This window comes from Ascidia mentula, chromosome 5 (assembly GCF_947561715.1).
Source record: "Ascidia mentula chromosome 5, kaAscMent1.1, whole genome shotgun sequence".
Lineage (NCBI taxonomy): Eukaryota > Metazoa > Chordata > Ascidiacea > Phlebobranchia > Ascidiidae > Ascidia > Ascidia mentula.
The window spans coordinates 17,531,527-17,558,391 of NC_138570.1; the positions used below are offsets into that span (position 1 = coordinate 17,531,527).

Below are 26,865 nucleotides of genomic sequence, written 5' to 3' on the forward strand. Positions count from 1 at the left end.
GATTATTAGCTCATTATTTATGTGACAAAACGCTGTTTCAGCCGTATTCAAAATACTGCAAACTGACCACACCACGAAATATGACGTCATAATTATATTGCAAAGACGACTGTGATCAAAATAATGTGTGTTACAGGTGTTGCGTCTTGCTCACGGGCTTAGTTTACGGTTTAAGTGTTCAACCATAAGCATAAAATGACCATTGGTGTACGTAACTGATATGTGTAAACTTCATTAACATTGAGCGCATTTGGGCGTGTTGAAACAAAAAATTAGGCGCTTTTGGTAAAAAAAATCTGGCAATACTGTACGATTCATTCCATGTTTGAGTGGCTAATGTATGGACGGGTGACACTTGGCAAAAAGTTGACAATTTACTCGCGACAATTAGAAAGTCCAACAACACAAGGCTGGAAGTCGTAATACAAACAACATAAAAAAACTCTATTTACAATTACAACACGTGCAACCATGGTTTCAAAATTTTAATTGTGAAGTGAAGTAAAAATATTAGGTAACAGTTTTCATTGGTTGTTGGCAAAGTTTAAGGAAAGAGTAAAATAGAAATTTTGAGGCATCTTATTTGTAATTAACTTGTTTAGTTATTTTCAACAACACATATAGGTAAAATACCATAACATGCAAAAAATGGCAACTTGAACTTTCCAAAAATAAAAAAAATTTTCAGTGTGAAAGCTTGTGCAAAGATGATTTGTATATTGTTACTCATTTGGATCAATTCTCTGGGTGGAAGGCAGGGCACGTCTGTCCTTGCATGCTTGATAACTGCCATGCATCAAAAAAACCAATGACACTAATCCAAAGTAACCACTGCAAAAAGTTAAAACGAATAAAAAAAATTTCATGAAATGATCACAGAAATTAGTCTGTGCATGTTGGCGACGAATCTGTCTTTGTATCAGAACAATATGATTTATTGAAACAGAAATAAAATCACATACACTGATCATTCTATTTCTCTGTTTTGAGTTCTTGTGTTAAAAACAATAAAAAAACAAAGTGTTTGCACTACCAAAAAATACAGTATCAAATAACACATACCTGTACACAGCAAACTGTGTTGTAACATCCAATGCCAACCCCGCCCTGTCTATAAGCACAATGGTAAGAATGGTATTCAGGGCAACAGCTGCAAAAGTGTTGACCCCAAATACCAGTGCAAATCTTTGTGTCGACAATCCTACTGCCAATTGAAACCTAAAAGAGTTTTCATATTTGATAAAAATAGAAAAGCATGCAGTCATTTACAACAATCACAAAATAAATGATGAACAATCAAAAAAGTATGCCATAAACAATCAAAAAAAGTAGATAATAGTGCACAATCAGTTTTATTTAAAATTAATGATCAATAGCCAAAATTACAAAGTGCATCATACAATTAAACTCACTGTGTAATGGTGATTACAAAGTTGTAAAGAAAAATGAACACAATATAAGCTGTGTAACACCACCATATGGAAGTAGTTCCATGCATTAATATTAGAAGGCCACATTTCAACAACGAACATAAGCCAAGAGCAAGTTCACCCCAAGTTGCCCAATTGATTTTGATATAACCAACAGAAAGTGCACCCAATGCTCCTACGAAACAAGCTATATTGTAAAGTCTACATTTTAGCATATTATATTGCAGTTATCAATTAGGCCATAAAATATTATGTACCTAGAACAGTTGCTAAACACTCGACAGCTCCATTATAAATTTCACCATGCCCACTTGGTTGTATTGTCTCCCACAAGTTTTGAACATAATTAACCACCAATAGCCATCCACATGTTGATAAGGCCCACCAAGCTGACCAACGTAACAACACAAGGTTCGTGTAACAATCTTTCATGTCGTTCCAGAGTGTTTTCAGAACAAGCCACCAATTTGCAACAGATTTATCATCAACAACAGCCTAAAAACACATTTCTGTCTTTTAAAGGATGCCATGGCTAATAAGTAGACATCAAAGATAAACAATAATACCCCAACTTCAACTTGACCTTAATGGTATTAATTTTGCAATTTACAATTAGAGTTTGACATTTGGGAAAATTTGTCGTACATGAAAGAAGAAATTACCTTTAATTTTACCTTGCATTTTTCTGAATGTCAAAATTGTGTTTAGTTTAGTTGTAACTTAATTGTCCTGCCTTTACATGCTAATATTTATTTTGGGAAATAATTTGTTAAATGGCATTTGTATATTTATTTTCCAAAAAGTACTTTTCAGAAAGAAACTTTTTGTCTTTCCTTCTTTGACCCCCCTTTTTTGCCTTTTTGCATTTTACTATTTATTGCCATGTTTGCGTCTTGTTTACTTGTCCTGATGAAGGTCTGTTGCATAACGACTGAAACCAAACTAATAATTATTTGCCAGAAGAGTCTTGGGTTATTAAATATTATGCCTGGTAGCGTCATCAACACATTGGTTAAAGGCCAAGGTAAAAACTGAGATACAATTCTGACTGTTACAATGAATACAGACAATTTAAGTTTCCAGAGCACATTACCCTTATTAATATTTAGAAAATACAAACTTGTGGAGATTCTTCTGGATTATCGGGAACATGCTTTACAGATGCATCAGAGCTTATAGAGGAAATGTCCTCATGATTAACCGGTACCACATTTTCTTTGTTGAAAAAGAAAAGTGACCTTTTTGGCATGGGAAGAACGAGAGCAATGAAAAACCCGATGGAAACATTCACCAATGATATCACATTCAGGTAGAGGTAATCGAGACGGGCAAATGAAACGAGTAGTTGTGCCAGAAGGGAACCCAGAAAAAGACCAAAAAGTGTTGTGGCCCGGACATAGGACGTCACTCTCTGGTAATGCTCATGTTTCACGATACTGCAAAAGTATAGCATGTTTCAATGTAAAAACTGAATAACGGTTGTATGTGATGTACCTGTATATGTAAGAATAATAACCAACTTCACCGGCTGTAGCAATTCCATAACAGAACTGCATGAGTTGCATCAATGGTACGCCCTGTGCAAAGACCAGCAGCAACCAACAGGAAACATACCTGAAATAGAAGTATTGAGGTTAAAATTTTGGTTTACAGTTTTTCAACTTGATATGACATACAACATGTCTGTTAAGACCCTAAAAGCAAATAATACATACATGTCTGGTCTGGGGGCATCAGTTATGGTTTTAATATATACAGTGCTTTCAAAAAGTTGTTTAATAACAACATAAAACAAAAAAATGTATTAAATGGTGTCTTTCTTTGCCAAATGTACAAAAAGATGGATAAGATGCAATGAACTCACCCCAGGCTCTGCACTACTATGACTGGCTTATATTTAACATAGTCAGTGAGAAGAAATACTGGCAACAAGAGTGCAAGATATGAATAAATCCAAACTGGATAAATTGCATTCACCACCTCCTCTTCAGTGAGGTTTTTTTGTGGACCCTGGAGAGTTACAAAGGCAACATAGAAATTTTTGCTGTATGCAAGAAAATGTTTAAGGGAAGAAATGTTTTTTTGGTGTTAATTAAAATTTAGTGCATCAAGAATGCTCAACAAAAATCATTTTTGGCGCTGTGCCTTATGGTGTGTGATGACCTACTACAGGTAAAGCTTGTTTTTATAATAGTTGATCAGAGACAAAATATAACTTGTTCCACTTAATTCATCTTTATGGACTCTTTTTTTTTGTGCCATTTGTCAGTCATTGACCGATTTTTTATGAAATGTCAGTAAAAATTTAAGCCATTTCGGACATAATCTCCGAATGCATTTCAACAAGGAAATTACAGCGAGTGCAAAATACGTCCTATTGTCCGTCGCGCAAGCACGCCTTGCAATGCTTTGGACGTCATTATCGCGATTCGTAGCGCAACTAGATGTGCATTGTCGCGTTATACTAGCTGAGATAAACTTGGACAAACGCACGAGCAGATAAGCTACTTAAAACTCATGCGTTTTTGCAAACAAAAGTTAACCGTTATGACGCGTAAATTACTGCAATACGTTACTTGTTTTTAATGTTAAATATACCTGGTTAATTCCCGAAAAACATTCGAAAAGACCGAAATTTTTACTGGCATTTTTGTCAGAAAATTTTCGTGAAATAAAAGACCAAGAATTTATAATTTTTCCAAAACGATTTTCTCTGTCTAATATTGTTTTTGAAATACGTTATTATTGTTTTATTTAGGCTAACTCCCCTACCATTAAATAAGGTGTGATGAACGATTCCGACGGTTTCATATATGTAAAGAATCCGTACGTGCAAAGCAAAGCGGTAGGCCGGATCCATGAACGGTCAGTGGATGACATACTCTTCTGTTCAGACACTATTACTTTTATATAAAATATTGAAATTTGAAAACCCCGCCATTTGAGTTACCATTCGCTCCTGGTCAGGTCAGTATTACAGTTGGCACACCACGATATGTGACCCCAAAAGGGAAACCCCCCTTCTTAAAACCCACGAGCTGTATTTTTTTTACTTAAACGGGAAATCATCTAAAAAATTTGCCTCAAAGCTGCGTTACAAAACTAAAGCGTAAAACTAGAATTACTATTTGCCTTATTTATCGATGTTTAGTAATTTATAATGCTACCATAAATAAAAAATTATGACTCTTTTCATGGTTCCAACTTCGCGTCATCAATTGGTCTCACGTCACAATGCTGCAGTTAAATATGGCTGAAAATGGTTTGTATAGGATTTCCTTCAAAACCCGCGTGTAGCGCAGCGCTAAATCCTTTTTTGGGGAAAAGTTTACGTTTGGGAGAAAAAAATGTCTGGAATTGGCGACATCTAGTGACAACTAAAAACTAAGTTAGGAAATGTCGTACATATTACCATCTTTTGCATGACTTTCTAAAAACCAACTTAGAAAATTAGTAGAACACATTTATTGATTAATGTAGTGTATTTTGTTTTATCTTCTGTGATTTTCCATACGACCGAGGTGAATTATGACCGAGTAAAGGCGCACGCCAAAGCCCAATAGCTGCCTGGCGCGGTATAGTTGCTGTTAATTATGAACGTTTTTTTGGCATAAACGTAAATTTGTCGTTGTGGGGCTTGGCACTTATATTCCTCAACAATTTCTGCTTTGTTCCAACGTAAAATTTTGCTCAAACAGGATTTACCGCCACGCTACACGCGTTTTATTGAAGAACTGCTATCGAAACAAATGCATTTTCAGCCAATCTTCACCGGCAGCATTGTGACGAACCATGAATACCAGCCGAAAAACTTCCCAGTCAAACCTGTGCCTGGCTGATAAACAATATGCATAAAATAATATCGTTTAATATTGATAGCGTTCTTCCTGCTTGATGCGCATACATGTAGTGACTTCCTGATTGCATATTTAAGTCACCATTAATCGTTTTTGATGCCGAAAGAACAAAAGTTGGCCGAAATTTTCAGCCCTAGAACAACTTTTAAGGTGGCCAATACTTTGCGGTGCGTCACTACTTGCAAAGCTGCATTCGGTAAAACTATTCCACCAATTGTTACACGTGACTGCGCTAAACCTTTTTTCACATTCCAGTTGTTTTTTTTTATGCTGCATAAACCGCAAGTAAGCCAAAATAGCCAATCTACTCCACACCAGACCTTTGGTCTTGCGATAACAATTATATTTTCTATTTCCCACAACACATTATTTAGTGTACTTTTTTCTACTAGATGACAACACGACAAATTTGTTTGTGTGCAAAGCATGACAACGACGGACTGATCATCGCCAAGTATCTAAAACCAAGTAGCACATGTGTAGCGAGACGCGATGACGAAAGAATAGCGCAAACGAGTGACGTAATCAAGTGATGAAATATCCAGGCAACACTAAGTCTCCCTTGCTGCTAGTTGCTACTTAGTGGTCGCTTTGTTTCCATCCGTTACAGTTGGGTGCACGTGCCACTGTTTAAACATTAAAGATAACACATATAAACTTTTACAGTATTACAGTGTTTGGAACGGGTAATAAACAACACGTGGTCGCCTACTTGGTTGGTGGCTTAACATGAGGCAACAACACGGAAATAATGGCGCGGAAAAAAGGTAAGATACACGCCCCCTTTCCAACCAATCGCATCAGTCCGGCTTGCTTCAAATAAGGGGAATTTAACGTTTGAAAGGCAAACCCGGTAAACAACATGCCTTGCCATGAAAAAACCGGTAAGAAACAGTTTTGTGACGTAACACAACAACACGGAAAGATTAAAATCACATTTGTCTGCAACAGAGGTTTCCAAATATGGGCATCGCAAGCATATCTGCACAACATTCGCACAACATCTCGTACATTCCATACAAAGCTGTGCGAATTTTGACCTAACAACACTGCGAAGCTGGTTTTTGAGCTGATGCTGTTAAAGATGAACCCGAGAGAAAAATACGCTTCAAAAACTACATCGCGTTTCGTTAAATTTCGCATTAACGTGGAGATTTTTTTGCTTGAACCGTCATCACATTTTGATCCACAACGACAATGATTTTCCAGTTAATCTAACAAAATTTGATGGAATATTTTGTTGCGAATACAATCTCATAGAATTGCAATTAGACTTGAATATGTCGCTAAGACGTGCTACTAATAATACCCGTTGGCCCTGTAATATGACGCCCTGGCTACAACATCGTTTGAGTAATCGTTATTGGCTGTTCCTACGTCGAGATTATCCCACGTTTGCACGTTGGACACCCCATAGTTATAGGCGGCAATGCCACCCTGCAACTGTTGGGCTTCGGTCCAAGTCGGGTTCTAATAACATGACATAAACACAAAATGTAAAAAATTCAATGCCAGTAAACGTAAGAACAAGTTTTCAATGAGGTATGTGGGATTGAAGGATATCCAAATTAATTACAGTGGATTTAACAAAGCTTTTTTTTAAAGAAAAGATTGCAAATCATTTGTAGGCAAAGATCCGGATTTGGCAAATCATGATTAACTGAGGATAAATGCAGTCGCATTTACGGCACAACTACATGTGATGCGTGAAGATTATTAACAATTTGGGTCATGAAAAATAGAAAACTAACCTGCTATAACCGCCGGGTCGACTTGCAAGTTTTGGGAAGCGTTGAAGATTTTGCATTTGTACTTTATCATGTCGGGTTCATCTTCTGCTGCAATTGCGTGCGAAGCATTGACACCTTTGTAAATAAACTTTATTACAGTTCTGTCTCATCAAATACATTTTTTCTAATCATTGTCACTTTATAGTTTAATATATTTTAATGATTCCACCCATGTTTACATGGCATTTTGTCTTCATGATCTGACAGAATGTCTCACACCTTTTGCGTTGTTAGACTAACCCAAAAACTCTACAAACTGAATCGACGCAACTGGACTCCTATTTTTTCAAGTTACCTGCGTAATTAAGGCCACTGGCCTTCGCAGTGGCGTTCGAGGCGCCGCTTGGTTGCAGATTCCCAATATTTCCATAAGCACCAAAACCTGTACAAAAACACCACCAAATATTTTTATTCACTCCCTTAACTAATTAAACGTCAAATTACCAATTGGATCTCGGTCACATGACTCCACAGGCAACATTGTCTCAAGGCAGGACCACAGCATTTGCCACTGACGTAATTGGAAGAACAATAATTTGAATTGTCACTGCAGTTACCGCTGACAGAAGTACAGGAATCATCGCAGGATGATGAGCTGAATTCGTTTTCCTGTTTTACGCCTTCAACAAAATTTTGTTTGGCTAATTATTTTCTTCTACATTTCTTTTATTATATTTTCTGTTGAAATTTTCTCTCAAAATCACTTGAGGCTACACTACTGCTGCATTTATATGACTTCTATTGTGACGTCATAACTCCTGCAAATTATGTTGAGTTGTGCCGCCGAATTGAGTATAAGTGTAAGTGTGACGTCAATGGATATAATTTAAGGAGCATAAATTTAGTCAAATATAAATTTCATCAAAAAAAAAGTTTTTTTTGTTTACTTACAAGCATTGTCGCAATACAAGCAACACCTCCGGTCTGCAGGTCCACCACATTTGCCGCGAACGTAGCTTTTCTTACATATGTGATATCTCCAGTCAACACAACGTCCACCCATCTCCACACAGGGTTTGTCAGAAACACCGTCTGTACATTAAGTTTTGGTCAATTGCATTGGAAAGAAGAAAGTATTGCGGTAATTTGTGTTCACTATTGGGACATATTGCAATACAAAAGTAGCTTTTTTCAGGAGTGTTGGATGTTACCGATATTAGAACAAAATGATCGCGTCAACATAAATATTGAGGTAAAAACTGTAGCTCTTATGTGTTACTAAACACGACGATGCCACAACACGAAGATGCCAACTAACGACAGCTCATCGTTTCATAGTGCCTTTTTTCTTTGACCGTCTTGCGCTTGTTTTGTGTATCGACCACACCGGGATTTTTACCCGGGATATCCTGGCCACAAATCCCTTCGGGTTTTTATCTTGCTATGTGGGTCGGGCTCTTGACCAATGCTGCCGATCGCCCGCACGCATTGTGTTTATTTACACCTGATGAAGCGAGAGGTACTCGCAAAACCTAGTGTACATTTTTTTAATACAAAAATCAGTCTTCTTGAAAGAGTTCCAAACCAAGAGAATTCAGTGCGCATACATTGGACTTATCGGCACATTTAATAAATTGGAAAGCAAATTCTCCTCACATTGTGATGTGCAACAAGAACGTTCAATGAAACCTCCACACTTCCCTGCCGTGTACTCCCCGTCGCAGTAGTTGGACCAGTGTTGGCAATGACCACCAATGCCCCAACATGGTTGGTCCCTTTGTCGGAAAACGTCTTCTGCGATTTGATCTGGTACGGAATACAATATCAAATTCCCAACAAGGATTACATTGTTTATATTTTGCCACGAAACCAAGGAAATGTACCAATACAAGTAAAAATACGAATATAGCAACACAATAATTGGTTTTAACAGAACGCTTTACATGATATAATCGATTGTTAAAAAGTGTTTTTCTTCATTCACACAAACCTGTTTTACTCTGAAAGCAACATGCCTGCGTGAAGCTGTCGTTGCTAGGAAACGTCTGTTGTCGGTTGAGACACAAATCAAATTGATGTTTGATTACAAACCCTCCGTTGTCAATGCATTGTGCAGGATTATTTCCGGCTGTGCAAAAATATTTAATGAGGGAAGTATTATGGTACAGGGAGAGCTCTTAAACTATCAAGTGGAAATAACAAGTTATAATGCTTACCTTTCAGATAACTGATCGCGTTTGCTAAACTCAGCACTATTCTGACAAGAGCTCGCAGTAAAACCATTTTTCGATCTGTTGCTCAATTCCTTTCTGTTTTAGTTAAAGTCAAAATGTTTACATAAAAATATACAGCCAAAATCTGGTGTATATGATTTCAACATCAGATGCTCGTTGAAAATTAACATGCACTCTTGCTTTTTTCCTATTGCGAACACCTTAAATTGTGCAACTGGGGACCAATTTTTCTCACGCACTTCTCAGTTCTTCATTTCAATCGAACCTCACACACAGGGGAGACAATTTGATCTCCAACCAATAAGATTTCCGGTATGGTTTCTTTGTACTTTTAAGTCCTCCGGGAAAGCATGTTGGCATTTTTCAAAAGATTTGACCACTCAGCAACGAGAGTAGACTAAATGTTGTTTGTTTCTCAGTCCTTCTCTTGCAAAAATCTTTGTAAAACGCATTCTGATGTTTGTTGGCAAACTTAAATAGGGCATTGCGGCTAACAGCTTTTGCAGAGCGAATGTTATCAGAACAAGACTGGGCCCGCAGTACTGCAAATAGTTGATTGAAAATTAGCACTTATTGGGACCGCACCGGGGATGTATCATTAAGTAATAAGTCCTTTTTCTTACTTGATGAATAAAAACAAACGACACTGTTGGCAAAACACAAGTTATATATTTTTTATTTTGCCGTTGCTGGCCTCTATACACCTGCGCATGTGGTCAGAACGTATTCCGAAAAGAAAAACAGACGTGACAGACATGATTATCATCGCCCCAACCTACTTTTGTATGTTGTTTTTGTTAAATTTCACCTTTTTTGCGCCTTGTTGTATTGACAATGAATAAAGCCAAAGCTTTAATAGGTGTTTGCTGGAGAGAAAAATAATTGACCCCGACTCCCATCCTTCTCCTGGTAAACTCCGACTGAAGGATTTTGAAAGTTTCTAATGCAAAAATCTATTATAGAGATTAATTGTTTTTCATTGAAATCCACTCCGGCTTCGGCTGAAATTAACAAAGTTTCCCATTCACCCCAGGTCGCCGGTTTCTCTACAGCGGAAAATAATACTACACCGGGTCAAAAAATTTTCGCCAAACTTGATCCTCATATAAGTCTGTGTAAAACAGAAATCTGTGCGAATTTTAATGATTAGTTGTAAATAGGGCAACAACCTGTTATTTTTGGTTATACATTTAAGCTGAAATACTACCACGAAATCGTAGCTTAAGTATTCGCTCAGATTTCTATGTCACATAGGCTTATTTGTGGATCAAGTTTGACGTAAATTTTGTGACCCGGTGTAAAAGTATCTTCCCCTTACACCTCCAATTTATCCACATGACGTCATCCTCATTGTGGCGAAATAAAACTGCTTCGGGAGCCACGGGAGGAAGGTTTCGTCGACCTTCCAAAGTTCCCTCTGGTCCGACTTAGTGTTTCTTGTGTAGTTAAGTTAAATGCATTGTTGAAAGCCAGTCGGTTCCTTATATTTGCAAGGGTCAGATGCAGCAATACGACATTTTGGTAGAATTGGCCAGAAAAGTAGTAGCATGACAAATAAAGGGTAGGTATTTCAAAAATAGAGTTTACATGATTTTTGTGCAAAAGATAGCCAAAGGTTTATTGGAAATTGGCTTTCTTTACAGACAAACACTCGAGGTTTTGAGGAAAAACTTTTCCAAACTGAAAAAAGAAATTTCTAATGCTGAATGGCCGGAATATTTGAGAAAACTTGGGTTTCCCCAATACATAATCGATCGATGCTTGCAAGATCCTCAACTGAAATTATACAAACATTGGACTAAACTCTCAGGTATCGGTTTTTACAAAGTGTTCACTTTTGTTTCGCAGCAATAATTTTAGTGTGCGGTTTTATCATCTTTATCAGAAAATATTGGCATGTTTTTTTTCTGAAAATACTTGTTTTTATTGGTTATCAAATGCATTACCCAAACTTATGCTTACAAACTTTTTATTTTTGTGACATTACTTATCAGGCATAAAATTGTTGTGCAAATTTTTGAAGTGAAGCAACATAGTTTTTTTCAGTTGTGGAACTTATTTGTATATACCTTGATGGTTTGAAGGTACATCATGCTCTGCTTGTGTGTTTATTTGTCCTTGGTTTAAAGGTACATTGTGTGAGTCGCAAATTGAAATCTTGAAACTTGTAAAGCAAGAATTACATTCTCAATCAAGGAACGAGAAGATCGATGAACTTTATTTGAAAAATGGCTGTAATGCTTTGTTGAAAGGTGGGCTAAATATTTTTTAATTGCAGTATTTGTGAAAATACTCCAACATGTAAAAGAAATGCTGTTGGCATTGGGTTGTTTATTAATCCTCAGAAACTATTTCATGTTTCTTGGGCTAGAAAATTGCTGATCAGCATAGATATGCAGATTTTTATCATTTAACTATGTTTAGCTCTAATGCATTGAGTACTTAACTTAGTATAATAACATGTAAATAGCAGTTTTCTGGCATTTGAATTTCCATACATAGTATAAATAGCATTGCCAATTTGGTAAAATCATTTTTAGAATGGTGAAAGTCATTAAAACTAAATGCAACTTTTTTAGGTCGTAACTTGGCTTGGTTTATGTACGATTTTCTACGGATTTATCCTGGCAAGCAACACTACATGGAAATAGTGCGCAAAAAATTCAAACTGAATGAGGAGCAGGTTCAACCAATTGAAAATAACCACAGTAGAAATTACACTGAATGCAAGTATCAGATGATGTGGAAATGGATCAATATCGAAGAGTTTGGTAAGTTGTTCGAGTAAAACCAAACAGTATATAAATGTGGTTTGGAGAGTTTTGAGCGTAAAGTTACTGAAAAATTTTGACTTACAATATTCCCATGAATCATATGATAAGCAAAGTGAATTGAATGATATGAATTGTGTTAGCTGCATACAGATGGCTACTGTTTTGACCTATAAGCCTCATCAGTGCAGCTGGTGTGACTATCAGACGACTTTGCCAACCAAACGGCCAAGCAAAGACTTCCACCTTTGCAACTAGTTTGGTGCGCAACAGATAACAGCGATTGCATAGTCACCACAAAGTGGAAGTCTTTGCTTGGCCTTACAGGTCGAAACAGTTGGCCATCTGTATGCAGCTTACACTATTCCCATGAAGTTTAATGTGTGCAATTTTTTCTGTCTAGAATCTCCACGTGAGATTGCAAGTTCGCTCATGGAGATTGGACTTGAGGTTCCCGACACCGTGGATAATCTGGAGATAGATGGAATACTTTCCGAAGGTGTGTTTATTGAAAGAATGGCAGAAAACAATTTTGGCAGTTTTGTTTGGTTAAGACGCTTTATTGTGTGACAAAATATCTTGTTGTTTTTTAGATTTGTGTTGCATTGGTGATCTGTCATACACACCGGATTCATCAGAGTCGGAGGATGAAATGACTATTAAAGAAGGTATTCCTATACGTTTTTAAAATTTTTACATTTTTAAATTTGTCTTTCTTTTTTTGGTTCATTTGTGATAAGCTTGCATTGTTGTGTTGTTAAAATGTGGCAAAAACATGCTAAAAGTAGTTATTCTAAATGAAATTGAATCCAATTTTATTGTACTTCCTGTTATAGCAGTCGAGCTAGGGAATCTCTGCCACAATAGGGATTAGTCACGCTGTGTGGTTCACCTAACAATAGCTAAGTTCCGCTTTGAAACTCTAACCCTTGTTCAGATGTGAAAGATTATTTAAATTGTGCAACCACGGTTAAAAAGTATTGAAATGTTCCTTTTTTTGAAACGATCAAACACACCTCTTTGTGAATTAATTTTTTTGCTTTTATGATTTCAGCAAAGGTTAACATATTACACTTAATCATTGTTTTGGCAAATTTGAATTCCTCTATCTAGCAAATGCATTTAAATCTTTTTGGTGTTCTTTGTACATAATCCATTTTAAATTTATTTAAGTATGCAGTCTTGTTCCTCTACTGGCAAGCAGTACACCTTGTCTCAACAGTTTTTGACAAATCCTGTGTCAAAACCTTTTCATATATCATAGTTTGTATTTCAGAAAAGGAAATGCGTTCCCTGAAAAAAGCTTGCCGTCAATCCTTTGGTTCAACAATGATGCACAACGAGCCACTCCCATTGCAAGTGACAAGGCAAGAGGACATCAGTAAAGAAGAATTCGGCAACTTTAGCAGCTGGACTTTTAAACACCAAACCAGCAAAAAATTATTAACACCAGAAAATTTGTTCGATGAGGCAGCTAAAGCTTGTGACGATAGCGTTAATGTTTCCTTCGAACCTGTAAACGAGCAACATTGGAACATTGTTGGATTGACTGGAATTGCTGGAATAGGCAAGACAACATTTTGCCGACAGGTGAAAAAAATATGGACAGAAAAACACCCAGAAGCATTTGTTTTCTTCATTCTTGTAAGGGATCTGGACTTTACAAAACAATACAACGTTTTGAAATTTCTTCTTGCATCTACTTGCCATAACTACATGCACAAAAAGGCAAAAGATGATTTGATCCTGCAGGAAATTAACAAGGCAAGAAATACGCTGGTTGTCATTGATGGAGTTGATGAAGCAGGCATAGCTTGTAACTTTTCAAAATACCCAACTGGTATGTCACTGTATGAAGATGAAAGTGCTTACACCATATTGATGAATCTGGCCAACTGCCGACTCTTTCCTAATGCCAGAAAGTTAATCGCTTCTCGTCCAAACGCATTTCTTCAGTTCAATCCTTACTGCAAGCCTGTATTCATGGCACAAGTGTTGGGATTAAACACAGAATCCCAGCTTGCTCTGTGCAAACAGATCTGCAAAACCGAGGAACAACAGAAACGAGTCCAAGAGGAACTTCAAAAGCAAACCAATGTTTCTTCCCTTTGCTTTATTCCCATGTTTGGTCGGATGATAATACGGTACATTGGTGCTAACCTAGATTCAAAAAAGCCGATTGTTTCTTTGACCGACGTGTTTGTTATGCAACTTGTACAATGGCAGATGCACCCAAGGTTTCATGTTGACAGTGAGAATCTAAAAAAACTTGCAAAACTTGCTTTTTTCGGTGTCGAGCAACGCCGCTTTGAATTCGACAGCAATATGCTAAAAGAGCATGACCTGCAGGTGGCTTCAATAGAGCCATTTATGTGTGCCCACACAAAAAAGACACAAATTCCTGGTTTGCTGATACTTGATGGCTGTAAGGTTTACTTCTTCATCCACGCTACATGGCAGGAGTTTCTGGCTGCACTCTATCTCATGCTTTTTGCTCCTTTTGAGGATTTCTCCAACTTCGTCCACACAAACCTCAACGGGATACTCCAGTTACAACAGGGCGGCCACTGGGAGATTGTTGTTCATTACCTATTTGGATTTTGCCATCCTGATATAGAAGCCAAGTTGCAAATGATATTTACAGATTCTCAATCATATAGAGCAAAACAGGGTTACCTCAAGACACAGCTGTCAAGCGTTTTACCTACTACACTTGCACTACCGAGCAACATCGATTTCGCATTGACTGAAATAGGTGTCATCGACATCAAGATTAAGGCAGCTGAGTTCATGGCAAGAAATAACGATTCTATTCTCTGGAACATATGCAGTTGGGTTTGTGAGTCTGGAGATAAAAGTATGATTGCCCGTGTTGCTGACACATTGCCTACTTCCATTTTTCTCGTGCAAGAGATTTTGCCAAGTGAGATAATGTGCTTTTGTGAAGTTTTGCGAGCATCCAAAAAACAGCACACTCTCATCATTGGATGTTGGCTTGTTGCCGCAACTTTTTCTGGGACATCTCTGCAAACATTGCTCGAGTATATCAAGCACTCATCACATGAAGTAAGAAATGTTTCCTTTTTTTTGACAATACAATACTGTTATCAGTGACGTGACATTGTTATAAAATCTGTAAATAAGTAATGTGATTAATGAATAAAAAACTGGATCAATTTAAAAATCATTTTCTCCATCAGATTGAATAAGTTGGAGAAACTGATGATGCCTATTTAGGAGAAACATATATTTTTTTCAATAAAAATCCATCTCAGCTGTCCACAGATCGCTTTGTGGAATTTAATATATAATTGTAAATAAGTAATAAATTATTATGATGAATGCTCGCGAAAAAATTAGCAACAGAGCAGTTTTTAGGTGGTAATTCATAAAAACACAAAATCAACAAGCAACAATTTGCTTTGTAAGTTCCCCACCGTCACAAAATATAACTTGTTTTACTTTTTATTGTTACAGCTTAAAGAACTTCATGTCAGAAATTCGAATGTGGACAACCTCAGTCCTGTGCTGGATGTTCTCCCAAACCTTCACGAACTTACACTTCGAGATTGTGAGATGTTATGCGGTGACACACAAAAGTTGTTCAACAAGCTGACTAGCATGGTTACTGATAATGTGAGTATATTTTGTCTATTTGTGCTTGGTTGATTCAGGAAGCAACAGCCTTGGGCTAATAGGTTTATCCTCAATGTAAAATGTAAGTGAGTGTTAAAGTTTTGTGTTTGTGACATTGCTTAGCTCTCGTACATCGATCTGTCGGGTCACGACCTACATGGCATGGTAAAACCCCTGGTGAAATCGTTACCTGTGATCCGAACGTTTCGTTTGTCTGGTTGCAATTTGCAGGATGAGGATTTCAAGTCAATCAGTGAATTTGTGTTAAACGGCGATACCAGTGTAAGTTTATTTAAGATGTAGTTTGTAGAAGTTTAAATGATTGTAACGTGTCATTTCTGCAAAAAACATGCATCCTTAAATATGTGATTTACAAGTGGTTGAGATTGAGCCAATATATTAACTGATTTTGTTGAACATTTCACTAGAAACTAAATAAAAAGAAGTCTTTGCACATGGATAGTATGCACATGGTAATACATTGAAATTTTTCTGTTACAGTTGGACTTACTTACTCTGAGTAACAACAAGATATCGAAAAGTTCCCTAAACTGTTTGGCACCCTTTGTTCACAAAGCCAACTGGATACAGCTTGATGGTTGCTCTATAGAAGGAGATTTTTTGGAACCAGTTTGCAATGAAATCTCCAAACGCAACATGCCAGTAAGTTAATTAATCAACTTAGGTTGCCAGTAAGTTAATTAAATAAACAAACTTGCTTAGTGAGCTTCAGACAAAACCATTTTTTCAATCTATTTGTTCTCATCAGTGCAGTTTGGTGAATGGTGAAAATCTAATAACATTCTCTACAGCATATTAAAAACATTATCAGCTCCATTGTTTAAACTTGCTTTAAATTGAATATGTTTTTTGACAAGTTTGATAAACTGAAATTGCATGTTTGACATTTGTTGTTAACCATTGAACCTCTTTTTTTGCAGATGAAGGTTTTCAACTTGGGTGATAACGACATTGGAAATATTGGTGTCAGTCACTTGGCAACGTGTGTTTACAACATGAATGAACTTTGGTTGGGCGATTGTGGATTAAATGGTTCAGAGCTACAACCACTTTTTACTGCAATTCACAAGCGCGAGCACAAAGTATGTTTCACACTTAGCTTTTTATTTTACCAAAATCATCACCGCTAAACATTTTCATAACCAGATGATAATGAATTATTAAAATGCAACCATCAAATTTATGTGTTCTATTTTGCATATATAATATTTTGATAAAATTTATTGTTTAATGATGGCTTGTGTTTTTTAACACATATTAACATTGGGTCAGCCATAATATTCCTTTTATCTTAATCTGATCCAAATATTTTCAACAGATGACACTTCTGAATATTGGCGGCAACCAAATTGGATCAGAAAATGTACCCATGCTTGCCAAGTGTGTCCACAACACAGAAGCTATCATGGCCGTCAACTGTGGATTGAATGGAGAAGATGCATCGTTATTTTCAGATGAAATTCGAACTTGCGAACAACGGGTAAAAATATCCAAGTTATATTTAAAATAAACTGTGAATTATCCTGATGCTTTTGTCGTTAGATTTTGGGTGTGAATGATTCAATTTAAGCAAAACAGGTTTTTTGATCACAGTAACTCCTATTTACCTATGTTGCTCACCTTAGCACAAACGATGTGCTCTGAATTAAATATTATTTTTCTAAAAAAAATATTACTGCGTGTAAAGTATATTCTGATTCTCAATGCAGCTCTCAACAATCTTTCCTGCAGGCCTTAGTCTCAAGACGATTTGTAGAAATGATTGGACCCCAATTTAGAAAGACCTTGTTTCAGTTTGCTTGGTGCCAGAAAAATAAATTTATAAAGTTGTTAAAGTGTGGCTTCTATGCTTGTGTCAAAATGAACAGGTCAAAAAATGCTCGCAAAAAAAGGTTTTTCCAAGTCAGGTCTCCTGTCTGCTACAACCTGCCATGATCTTAGACGACTCATTATGAACTTGAGGTTTCAAAGTGAATCCGATACTAATATTGGTTAAAAACCACTGCTCCACATTGTAAAGTGTACCATATAATTGTTGTAGTACACTGCCCAGTTCTTCTTTGCCAACAATTATTTTTTATATCAAATAAATTCTATTTGCAGTTTAAATGGTTGAGTCTCTCTCACAATGCCATTGGTGATTCTGGTGCAAGAGCTTTGGAAGGTTGTTTGAAAAAGCTTAAGTTTCTCTCGGTCAAAGGTTGCAACATAACATCAGAAGGTGGACAAGCTCTGGTGAAAGCTGGTATGCAGTGGGTAAGTTCGAATAACAAATACATTTATTGTGAATCACTTTTGTGCAGAGTGAAGGTTAAATTAGTGTCAATTTTTCTCTGCGACAACTTTCTGCAATCCCAATGTTAAAAATTTGTGATCACTCTTCAGCAAGATCTTGCCTTAGTGAAATAGTGGGCATGTTATATTTGTAATTTTGCAAAAAAAATATGAAGTTAGGTTATCAGAGGACTAATAATGCTTTTGAAAAGCTTAAAATTAATTGGTGAATATGCCTGTTGTTTTGTTACTGTGACAAAAATTTGAACAATGGAGTAACACATACTAAACAAATATTTAGTCACTGTGAATATTTACAAATATTATTTTTAGTTTGTGTTTTAAGCAAAGAACTTTTTGAAACAATTTTTTACAGGAAAGTAAGGTTCGTGATCTTACTGATTCTACTGAGACTGACGGAGATGCCCGAGAAGTAAAGCGGAAAACTTCTGATGGCTTTGAAACCATCTGACCATTGTACTACCAAAGTTCATTTTTTTTTGCACATCATGAAAGCAATCTACACTCGTTTTAATGTTGGCACTACCATGCTTTTAATGCTGAGTTACACACTTGTCGTTGTTTAAAAACTCTTTTGCTACCTAGACAGAGCACAATGGATACACAATTTTTGCTATAATAGTTTTTTTTTGCTGCCTTGGTTAAGTTCCATCATTCACTGCTTCTACTCGTTGTTCCTGTTCACTGTTGTCTACAGTATTGTGTGTAAAATCTTGTGTACGTTGTTGTTTATTTCGTATGCTTTCAATGCAAATTGTGTTTGTTGATGAAACGTGCATCACATGCATTGGATTCACCTACAAGGGGAATATTATTGTAATGCATATTACCAACGCACTTGAGAGACAGAACGATGAAGGAAGTGCCTTTGTTGTATGTATAATCCTTGCACTTTACAAAAACATGTATGTTGTACCTTTATCACTTCACCATCATCCCCATGGCGCTCGAGGCCGACACTGAAGACCGCATATCAGTATTTCTATTAAAAAAGTTTCGCCCGCGTGGAATGCCCGTCTTCTACTCCTCTGTCACAGAGAAACTCAGTCACGTCACAAGGCAACCGGTGATGCAGCTCAAAATTGAGGGGAAATTGTCACAGGAAATTTACTTTGGTTGCCCCCCTGGGACTGTCTTTGCTATCCTATGTATAGGACATAAGATCCTCCTCAGATTCTTGCTGTGTCTTGTCCGATGCAGCAGCAATCATTTTTTTTCTCTTTGAATAGTACCAGTAGATCTTCATGGGTCACAGACCACAGGAATTGTTGTGGGCAAAACAGAAAATCACACAGTATGGGTATTAATGCCGGTAATCTTCAAAACTTGATTTTTGGAATTTAGTACTTATATAGGTCCTGGACCAGAATGTCGAACATTGTGAGTTGGGGCCGCAGAAGGAAACGATGTCGGTTTGTACCAACATTTATCGGCGAAATACACGCCGCGACCATTTTGGTTGTAAATGGTAAGGTGGTAACATAACGATGAAAAAAGTTATCAAAGGAAAATCGAAGTTGCCTCATGTTTTTGTAATATAAACTCAAATTTCTGCACTTTTCCAATCGAATTTGTGAATTATTTTGATATTGTCTAAAAAGCGCGTAGAATGCTCTGATCTAAAATTTTAGTAGGTGATTCTTAATTTTGCAACTTATGTCATAATACGCGTATCATATTCACAACCGAATATGAATATGTTTTTCAATGATAATTTTGGTTTTGTTGAAAAGGTCTGCCTATGAACTATAGCGTGTAAAAAACTTACCTCGTAGGTTTAAAACTTACCTGCTACCTCGTAGGTTGGCCGAGTAACCGGCGTTCAAGTTATTTATCAGCATGCAACTGGGTTGGCCGAGTGGTTAAGGCGTTGCACTTAAGTTCCAATGGACGAATGTCCGCGTAGGTTCGAACCCCACACCCAGTAGGTGGTTCACATTTTCTCGGCTTGTGCATTATGTGAGTTACTTAAAGTATTATGCCTAGAAAAAGTGACGTACAGAAAAAAAGAAGCAATCTCTTGTTCTTTTGTTGTTATACCGGGTTGTGTTTTGATAAAAGCAACCAAAAAAATTACCATTACTTACTGGGTGTGGGGTTCGAACCCACGCGGACATTTGTCCATTGGAACTTAAGTCCAACGCCTTAACCACTCGGCCAACCCAGTTGCATGCCGATATATAACATAAACTTTGAGACATTTGCATAAAAATATGTCCGCGTGGGTTCGAACCCCACGCATAGTAGGTGTTTCAGTTTTTCTTAACTACGGTGAATGTTTGTCTGCACAAATTCTGCAATGCATATGCGCTGATGATATGTAAATTTTGATGTGATTGAAAACACACGGAAATAATTCATATAAGTTGTAGTTTTGAAAGCACAACTCATGTATTTCCAAGTCAATGCTATTTCCGTGTGTTTTCAATCACATCAAAATTTACATATCATCAGCGCATATGCATTGCAGAATTTGTACAGACAAACGTTCACCAATCCATATTCTCAGATGGATACTGTAGTGAAGAAAAAGTTAAAGACCTACTGGGTGTGGGGTTCGAACCCACGCGGACATTCGTCCATTGGAACTTAAGTCCAACGCCTTAACCACTCGGCCAACCCAGTTTCATGCCGATTCTTAACAAAAACTTTGGCACATTTGCATAAAAATAGGTAAGCCAATAATTTAATTTTGCGCAAATCTGAAGAAAACAATAATTATTTCCAACTAACCATGTTTTTTTTGAATGCTTGACGTAGGAACGGTATTTTCCATTTCAAAATTTCTTAATTTATTTGAAGAACTTTACAGCAACTGGGTTGGCCGAGTGGTTAAGGCGTTGGACTTAAGTTCCAATGGACGAATGTCCGCGTGGGTTCGAACCCCACACCCAGTAGATGTTTCACTTTTTCACAAATATTTAGGTTCCGTACATTAATTGTGCAACATTGAAATGGGAAACAATGTTCGTGTGCCAAGACTTCAAAAAAACTTGTTAGTTTTCAGCAATTAAGTTTTTATATTCACACGATTTTTGTTACCTTTTGTTTGAAACGAAAAATCCATACCAGCTTCATTATCACAATGTAAATCTTAATATTTCTGTAAAGAGGTAGAGAAATTTTAAAGAAATAGTTTTTTTTTTTTTTTCAATTCTGGCTCTTCAGTTCAGGAGAACATGTTACTTAACAATCAAACTCACAACCTGTGGTAGCAAAATAGAAATCAGTACGATCACTTACTTGGGTGTTGGGTTTAAACCCATGCGAAGATCGTCCATTGAAACGTTTGTTCAACGCCTTAACCACTCGGCCAACCCAGGCACATTTGCAACTTAAAAGTTGTATATTTGGAAGGTTTGATTCGTCGTCTTGAGATCTTGACGCATAATGAAAGGTGTGAACCCATATATCTCTGGACTTACTTTTGTGCTGTGCGGTTGGACTGTATGAGAATCTCTTGTATTGAAATTTACTGAGTCCTCTGCCATAGTAAAATCGCATTCAACGGCCCGAGGCGTAAGTGTTAGTCAAACAAGTCACGTGCCTTGAAACCCTCCAAAATTCCAGGCCAACTGAATGACGTAATGTTGTAAGTTTAGGATAAAAGATGTCAGAGTTAATTTCTTCATTGGCTTGACTTAAAAATTCAGAAACTTTCCAAACATTTGAATTGCACGTAGAACTAAACTTAGTAAATTCATTATATTACTATTTTAATTTTTTGAAACATGAAAATATGAAAGCTAGTAATTAAATTTTGACCAGAACTTACAAAAACAATACATATTGTCAACCAACAAGGTTTTTTTAAAAACTTGTCACAGGAACAGTGTTCCTTTAATTTATTCAAAGAGCTTTCGTGCAACTGGGTTGGCCGAGTGGTTAAGCCGTTGGACTTAAGTTCCAATGGACGATTGTCCGCGTGGGTTCGAACCCCACACCCAGTAGATGTTTCACTTTTTGCTTCAGTATATTCTCCATCTGAGAAGATGAAATGGCGAATATTTGTTTGTGCAAATTCTACAATGTATATACGCTGATGATATGTAAATTTTGTGTGACGGAAAACAGACGGAAACAACATTGACTTGGCTGTATTTGAGTTGTGGTTTCACAACTATGACTTATATGATTTACTTTCTGTATTATTTCTAAAAAACATCAATTTGTTGGTACTTGGGATCCCGTTTAAATGCAAACGAAAAAAAATCACAACGATTACTTACTGGGTGTGGGGTTCGAACCCACGCGGACATTTGTCCATTGGAACTTAAGTCCAACGCCTTAACCACTCGGCCAACCCAGTTGCACACGTGCAACATAATAGTTGTATATTTGGAAGGTTTGATTCGTCGTCTTGAGATCTTGACGCATATTGAAGGGTGTGAGCCAATATATCTCTGGACTTACGTTTGTGCTGTGCGGTTGGACTGTATGAGAATCTCTTGTTTTCGTTGGAAATTTACTGATTCCTTTGTCATAGTAAAATAGCATGCAACTGTCCTAGCCGGCAGTGTCGGATTAAACAAAAGGCAAACAAGTCTCGTGCCTTGGGACCCTCCAAAAATCGGGGCCAACTGAATTACGTAATGTTGTAAGTTTAGGATAAAAGATGCCAGAGTTAATTTCCTCATTGGTTGACTTAAAAATTCAGAAACTTTCCAAATATTTGAATTGTATGTAGAACTAAATACAGTAAATTCATTATATTACTATTTTAATTTCTTAAAACATGAAAATATGTGAGCTAGTAATTAAATTTTGACCAGAACTTACAAAAACAATAATTATTGTCAACCAACAATGTTTTTTTTGAAAACTTGTCACAGGAACAGTGTTCCATAATTTATTTAAAGAGCTTGCGTGCAACTGGGTTGGCCGAGTGGTTAAGGCGTTGGACTTAAGTTCCAATGGACAAATGTCCGCGTGGGTTCGAACCCCACACCCAGTAGGTGTTTTACTTTTTCTTTACTATATTCTCCATCTGAGAAGATGGAATGGCAAACATTTGTTTGTGCAAATTCTATAATGTATATACGCTGATGATATGTAAATTTTGTGTGATGGAAAACAGACGGAAACAACATTGACTTAGCTGTATTTGAGTTGTGGTTTCACAACTATAACTTATGTGATTTACTTTCTGTATTATTCCTAAAAAACATTTCAGACGCATTAAAAGAAAACACATAAACAATCTATAAATTTGTTGGTACTTGGGATCCCGTTTAAATGCAAACGAAAACATCACAACGATTACTTACTGGGTGTGGGGTTCGAACCCACGCGGACATTTGTCCATTGGAACTTAAGTCCAACGCCTTAACCACTCGGCCAACCCAGTTGCACGCCGATGTATAACGTAAACTTCGACACATTTGAATTGCATGTAGAACTGAATTTACTAAATGCAGTAAATAAATATTTTCATTTTAAAAAACATAAAATTACGTAAGCCGGTATTTAATTTTTGTAGGACTTAAGAAAACAATAATTATTTTCAACCAACAATGTTTTTTTTGAATGCTTGACGTAAGAACGGTATTTTCCATTTCAATATTTCATAATTTATTTAGAGAACTTGCATGCAACTGGGTTGACCGAGTGGTTTAGGCGTTGGTTTGAAACGAAAAATTCATACAAGCTTCGTTATCACAATGCATTAACGACTCGGGCAACCCAGTTGCGCACGTGCAACATAATAGTTGTATATTTGTAAGGTTTTGATTCGCCGTCTAGAGATCTTGACGCATATTGAAAGATGTGAGCTAATATATATCTGCACTTAGGTTTGTGCTGTGTGGTTGGACTGTACGAGAATCTCTTGTTTTCGTTGGAAATTCACTGATTCCTTTGTCATAGTAAAATCGCATGCAACTGCCCGAGCCGTCAGTGTCGGATTAAACAAAAGGCAAACAAGTCACGTGCCCTGGGACCTCCAAAATTCCAGGCCACCAGAATGACTTATTGTTGTAAGTTTAGGATAAAAGATGTCATAGTTAATTTCTTCATTGGCTTGACTTAGAAATTCAGAAACTTTCCAAACATTTGAATTGTATGTAGAACTAAATATGGCAAATCCATCATATTAATATTTTAATTTCTTAAAACATGAAAATATGTGAGCTAGTAATTAAATTTTGACCAGAACTTACAAAAACAATAATTATTGTCAACCAACAAGGTTTTTTTAAAAACTTGTCACAGGAACAATGTTCCTTTAATTTATTTAAAGAGCTTGCGTGCAACTGGGTTGGCCGAGTGGTTAAGGCGTTGGACTTAAGTTCCAATGGACAATTGTCCGCGTGGGTTCGAACCCCACACCCAGTAGATGTTTCACTTTTTGCTTCAGTATATTCTCCATCTGAGAAGATGGAATGGCAAACATTTGTTTGTGCAAATTCTATAATGTATATACGCTGATGATATGTAAATTTTGTGTGATGGAAAACAGACGGAAACAACATTGACTTAGCTGTATTAGAGTTGTGGTTTCACAACTATAACTTATATAATTTACTTTCTCTATTATTTCTAAAAAACGTTTCAGACCCATTAAAAGAAAACACAAACAATCTATCAATTTGTTGGTACTTGGGATCCCGTTTAAATGCAAACGAAAAAAATCACAACGATTACTTACTGGGTGTGGGGTTCGAACCCACGCGGACATTTGTCCATTGGAACTTAAGTCCAACGCCTTAACCACTCGGCCAACCCAGTTGCACGCCGATACATAACATAAACTTCGACACATTTGAATTGCATGTAGAACTGAATTTACTAAATGCAGTAAATAAATATTTTCATTTTAAAAAACATAAAATTACGTAAGCCGGTATTTAATTTTTGTAGGACTTAAGAAAACAATAATTATTTTCAACCAACAATGTTTTTTTTGAATGCTTGACGTAAGAACGGTATTTTCCATTTCAATATTTCATAATTTATTTAGAGAACTTGCATGCAACTGGGTTGACCGAGTGGTTTAGGCGTTGGTTTGAAACGAAAAATTCATACAAGCTTCGTTATCACAATGCATTAGCGACTCGGCCAACCCAGTTGCACACGTGCAACATAATAGTTGTATATTTGTAAGGTTTTGATTCGTCGTCTAGAGATCTTGACGCATATTGAAAGGTGTGAGCCAATATATCTCTGCACTTAGGTTTGTGCTGTGCGGTTGGACTGTACGAGAATCTCTTGTTTTGGTTTGAAATTTACTGATTCCTTTGTCGTATTAAAATCGCATGCAACTGCCCGAGGCGTAAGTGTCGGATTAAACATTAGTCAAACAAGTCACGTGCCCTGGGACCTCCAAAAATCCAGGCCACCAGATTGACTTATTGTTGTAAGTTTAGGATAAAATATGTCATAGTTAATTTCTTCATTGGCTTGACTTAGAAATTCAGAAACTTTCCAAACATTTGAATTGTATGTTTAACTAAATATGGCAAATCCATCATATTAATATTTTAATTTCTTAAAACATGAAAATATGTAAGCTAGTAATTAAATTTTGACCAGAACTTACAAAAACAATAATTATTGTCAACCAACAAGTTTTTTTTTGATAACTTGTCACAGGAACAGTGTTCCATAATTTATTTAGATAGCTTTCGTGCAACTGGGTTGGCCGAGTGGTTAAGGCTTTGGACTTAAGTTCCAATGCACATTTGGCACAGAACGTGTACAATTATAGGTTTTTCATATGATTTTGGATGATCTTTTTTTTTAAAGTAATACAGTTTGCGAGTTTCGAAAAGGTTCTGAATGCATCCAATTTATTATTTCAATCCGTTTTGCAACTGGGTTGGCCGAGTGGTTAAAGTGTTGGACTTAAGTAGCAATGGACAAATGTCCGCATGGGTTCTAACCCCACACCCAGTAGGTGTTACATTTTTTCTCTGAAAAAAATGATTTACTTGAAGTATTATGCCTAGAAAAAGTGTCGTAAAGATAAAAAGCAGAAGCGATCTCTTGATCTTTTGTTGCTATATCGGGTTGTGTTTTAACGAAAGCAACCAAAACGTTTACGAATACATACTGGGTGTGGGGTTCGAACCCACGCGGACATACGTCCATTGGAACTTAAGTCCAACGCCTTAACCACTCGGCCAACCCAGTTGCATGCATGTTGATTACATAAATTGTAACTATTAAAATTTGTTTGGAAAAAAGTTCAGTAAATGCTTTTAAAATATTGCTTTATTTACCTAAGACATATATGATTTACTTAAAGTATTATGCCTAGAAAAAGTGTCGTGGACATAAAAACAGAACCGATCTCTTGATCTTTTGTTGCTATATCGGGTTGTGTTTTAATGAAAGCAACCAAAACGGTTACCATTACATACTGGGTGTGGGGTTCGAACCCACGCGGACATTCGTCCATTGGAACTTAAGTCCAACGCCTTAACCACTCGGCCAACCCAGTTGCATAACGGTTTGAAACAATAAATTGGATACATTCAGAACCTTTTCAAATCCCGCGCTACCTTATTACTTTCATTTCAAAAGTAAACCAAATTTCCAATAAATCATTCAAAACTACATCAAAAACTTATTTTTAACCCCACACCCAATAAGCAATCGTAATATTATAGTTTTTGCCTCGATTAAAACACAACCTCGGATAGCAACAAAGGAATGAGATATTGCTTCTGTTTTATCTCTACAGCACTTCTTCTGGGCGTAACACAGTAAGTAATTTGTATAAGGAACTAGTTGAGAAAAAGTGAAACAATTACTGGGTGTGGGGTTCGACCCCCCGCCGACATTTGTCCATTGGAACTTAAGTCCAACGCCTTAACCACTCGGCCAACCCAGTTGCATACATGTTCATTACATAATGAAGTTTGCGAGTTTCCAAAAGGTTTTGAATGCTT

At 36.7% G+C, this 26,865-nt stretch overlaps 2 protein-coding genes and 13 non-coding genes across 16 annotated transcripts; 6 read left to right on the forward strand and 9 right to left on the reverse strand.

The window, feature by feature from the left end:
- Positions 1–361: 361 nt before the first annotated feature.
- On the reverse strand, positions 362–5,667 carry LOC145901773 (thiamine transporter 1-like). 2 transcript variants are annotated; one of them, XM_082989554.1, is made up of 8 exons: positions 4,203–5,667; positions 3,295–3,440; positions 2,925–3,044; positions 2,551–2,866; positions 1,688–1,925; positions 1,413–1,605; positions 1,063–1,218; positions 362–786 (listed from the first exon to the last, which is right to left on the reverse strand). In XM_082989554.1, the coding sequence occupies exons 1-8, from the start codon at positions 4,308–4,310 to the stop codon at positions 723–725; spliced, it is 1,341 nt and encodes a 446-aa protein (XP_082845680.1). In that variant the 5' UTR covers positions 4,311–5,667; the 3' UTR covers positions 362–722. The 2 variants fall into 2 exon arrangements, with proteins under 2 accessions (XP_082845680.1, XP_082845679.1); XM_082989553.1 differs by having other exon boundaries at positions 362–831.
- A 4,887-nt stretch (positions 5,668–10,554) lies between these two features.
- On the forward strand, positions 10,555–18,972 carry LOC145901916 (NACHT, LRR and PYD domains-containing protein 3-like). The gene is made up of 14 exons (XM_082989732.1): positions 10,555–10,812; positions 10,895–11,061; positions 11,381–11,503; positions 11,831–12,022; positions 12,426–12,521; positions 12,616–12,690; positions 13,299–15,088; positions 15,500–15,658; positions 15,782–15,940; positions 16,160–16,321; positions 16,600–16,761; positions 16,998–17,159; positions 17,783–17,935; positions 18,330–18,972. The coding sequence occupies exons 1-14, from the start codon at positions 10,799–10,801 to the stop codon at positions 18,423–18,425; spliced, it is 3,510 nt and encodes a 1,169-aa protein (XP_082845858.1). The 5' UTR covers positions 10,555–10,798; the 3' UTR covers positions 18,426–18,972.
- An 846-nt stretch (positions 18,973–19,818) lies between these two features.
- On the forward strand, positions 19,819–19,901 carry Trnal-uaa (transfer RNA leucine (anticodon UAA)). The gene has a single exon. It is a non-coding gene; the product is annotated as a tRNA-Leu (tRNA).
- A 157-nt stretch (positions 19,902–20,058) lies between these two features.
- On the reverse strand, positions 20,059–20,141 carry Trnal-uaa (transfer RNA leucine (anticodon UAA)). Its single transcript has one exon. It is a non-coding gene; the product is annotated as a tRNA-Leu (tRNA).
- A 375-nt stretch (positions 20,142–20,516) lies between these two features.
- On the reverse strand, positions 20,517–20,599 carry Trnal-uaa (transfer RNA leucine (anticodon UAA)). Its single transcript has one exon. It is a non-coding gene; the product is annotated as a tRNA-Leu (tRNA).
- A 189-nt stretch (positions 20,600–20,788) lies between these two features.
- Trnal-uaa (transfer RNA leucine (anticodon UAA)) lies at positions 20,789–20,871 on the forward strand. Its single transcript has one exon. It is a non-coding gene; the product is annotated as a tRNA-Leu (tRNA).
- Positions 20,872–21,841: 970 nt separating this feature from the next.
- Trnal-uaa (transfer RNA leucine (anticodon UAA)) lies at positions 21,842–21,924 on the forward strand. Its single transcript has one exon. It is a non-coding gene; the product is annotated as a tRNA-Leu (tRNA).
- Positions 21,925–22,200: 276 nt separating this feature from the next.
- Trnal-uaa (transfer RNA leucine (anticodon UAA)) lies at positions 22,201–22,283 on the reverse strand. The gene has a single exon. It is a non-coding gene; the product is annotated as a tRNA-Leu (tRNA).
- A 562-nt stretch (positions 22,284–22,845) lies between these two features.
- Trnal-uaa (transfer RNA leucine (anticodon UAA)) lies at positions 22,846–22,928 on the forward strand. The gene has a single exon. It is a non-coding gene; the product is annotated as a tRNA-Leu (tRNA).
- Positions 22,929–23,238: 310 nt separating this feature from the next.
- Positions 23,239–23,321, reverse strand: Trnal-uaa (transfer RNA leucine (anticodon UAA)). Its single transcript has one exon. It is a non-coding gene; the product is annotated as a tRNA-Leu (tRNA).
- Positions 23,322–24,224: 903 nt separating this feature from the next.
- Trnal-uaa (transfer RNA leucine (anticodon UAA)) lies at positions 24,225–24,307 on the forward strand. The gene has a single exon. It is a non-coding gene; the product is annotated as a tRNA-Leu (tRNA).
- Positions 24,308–24,617: 310 nt separating this feature from the next.
- On the reverse strand, positions 24,618–24,700 carry Trnal-uaa (transfer RNA leucine (anticodon UAA)). Its single transcript has one exon. It is a non-coding gene; the product is annotated as a tRNA-Leu (tRNA).
- Positions 24,701–26,021: 1,321 nt separating this feature from the next.
- On the reverse strand, positions 26,022–26,104 carry Trnal-uaa (transfer RNA leucine (anticodon UAA)). The gene has a single exon. It is a non-coding gene; the product is annotated as a tRNA-Leu (tRNA).
- Positions 26,105–26,331: 227 nt separating this feature from the next.
- Positions 26,332–26,414, reverse strand: Trnal-uaa (transfer RNA leucine (anticodon UAA)). The gene has a single exon. It is a non-coding gene; the product is annotated as a tRNA-Leu (tRNA).
- A 310-nt stretch (positions 26,415–26,724) lies between these two features.
- Positions 26,725–26,807, reverse strand: Trnal-uaa (transfer RNA leucine (anticodon UAA)). Its single transcript has one exon. It is a non-coding gene; the product is annotated as a tRNA-Leu (tRNA).
- Positions 26,808–26,865: the final 58 nt, after the last annotated feature.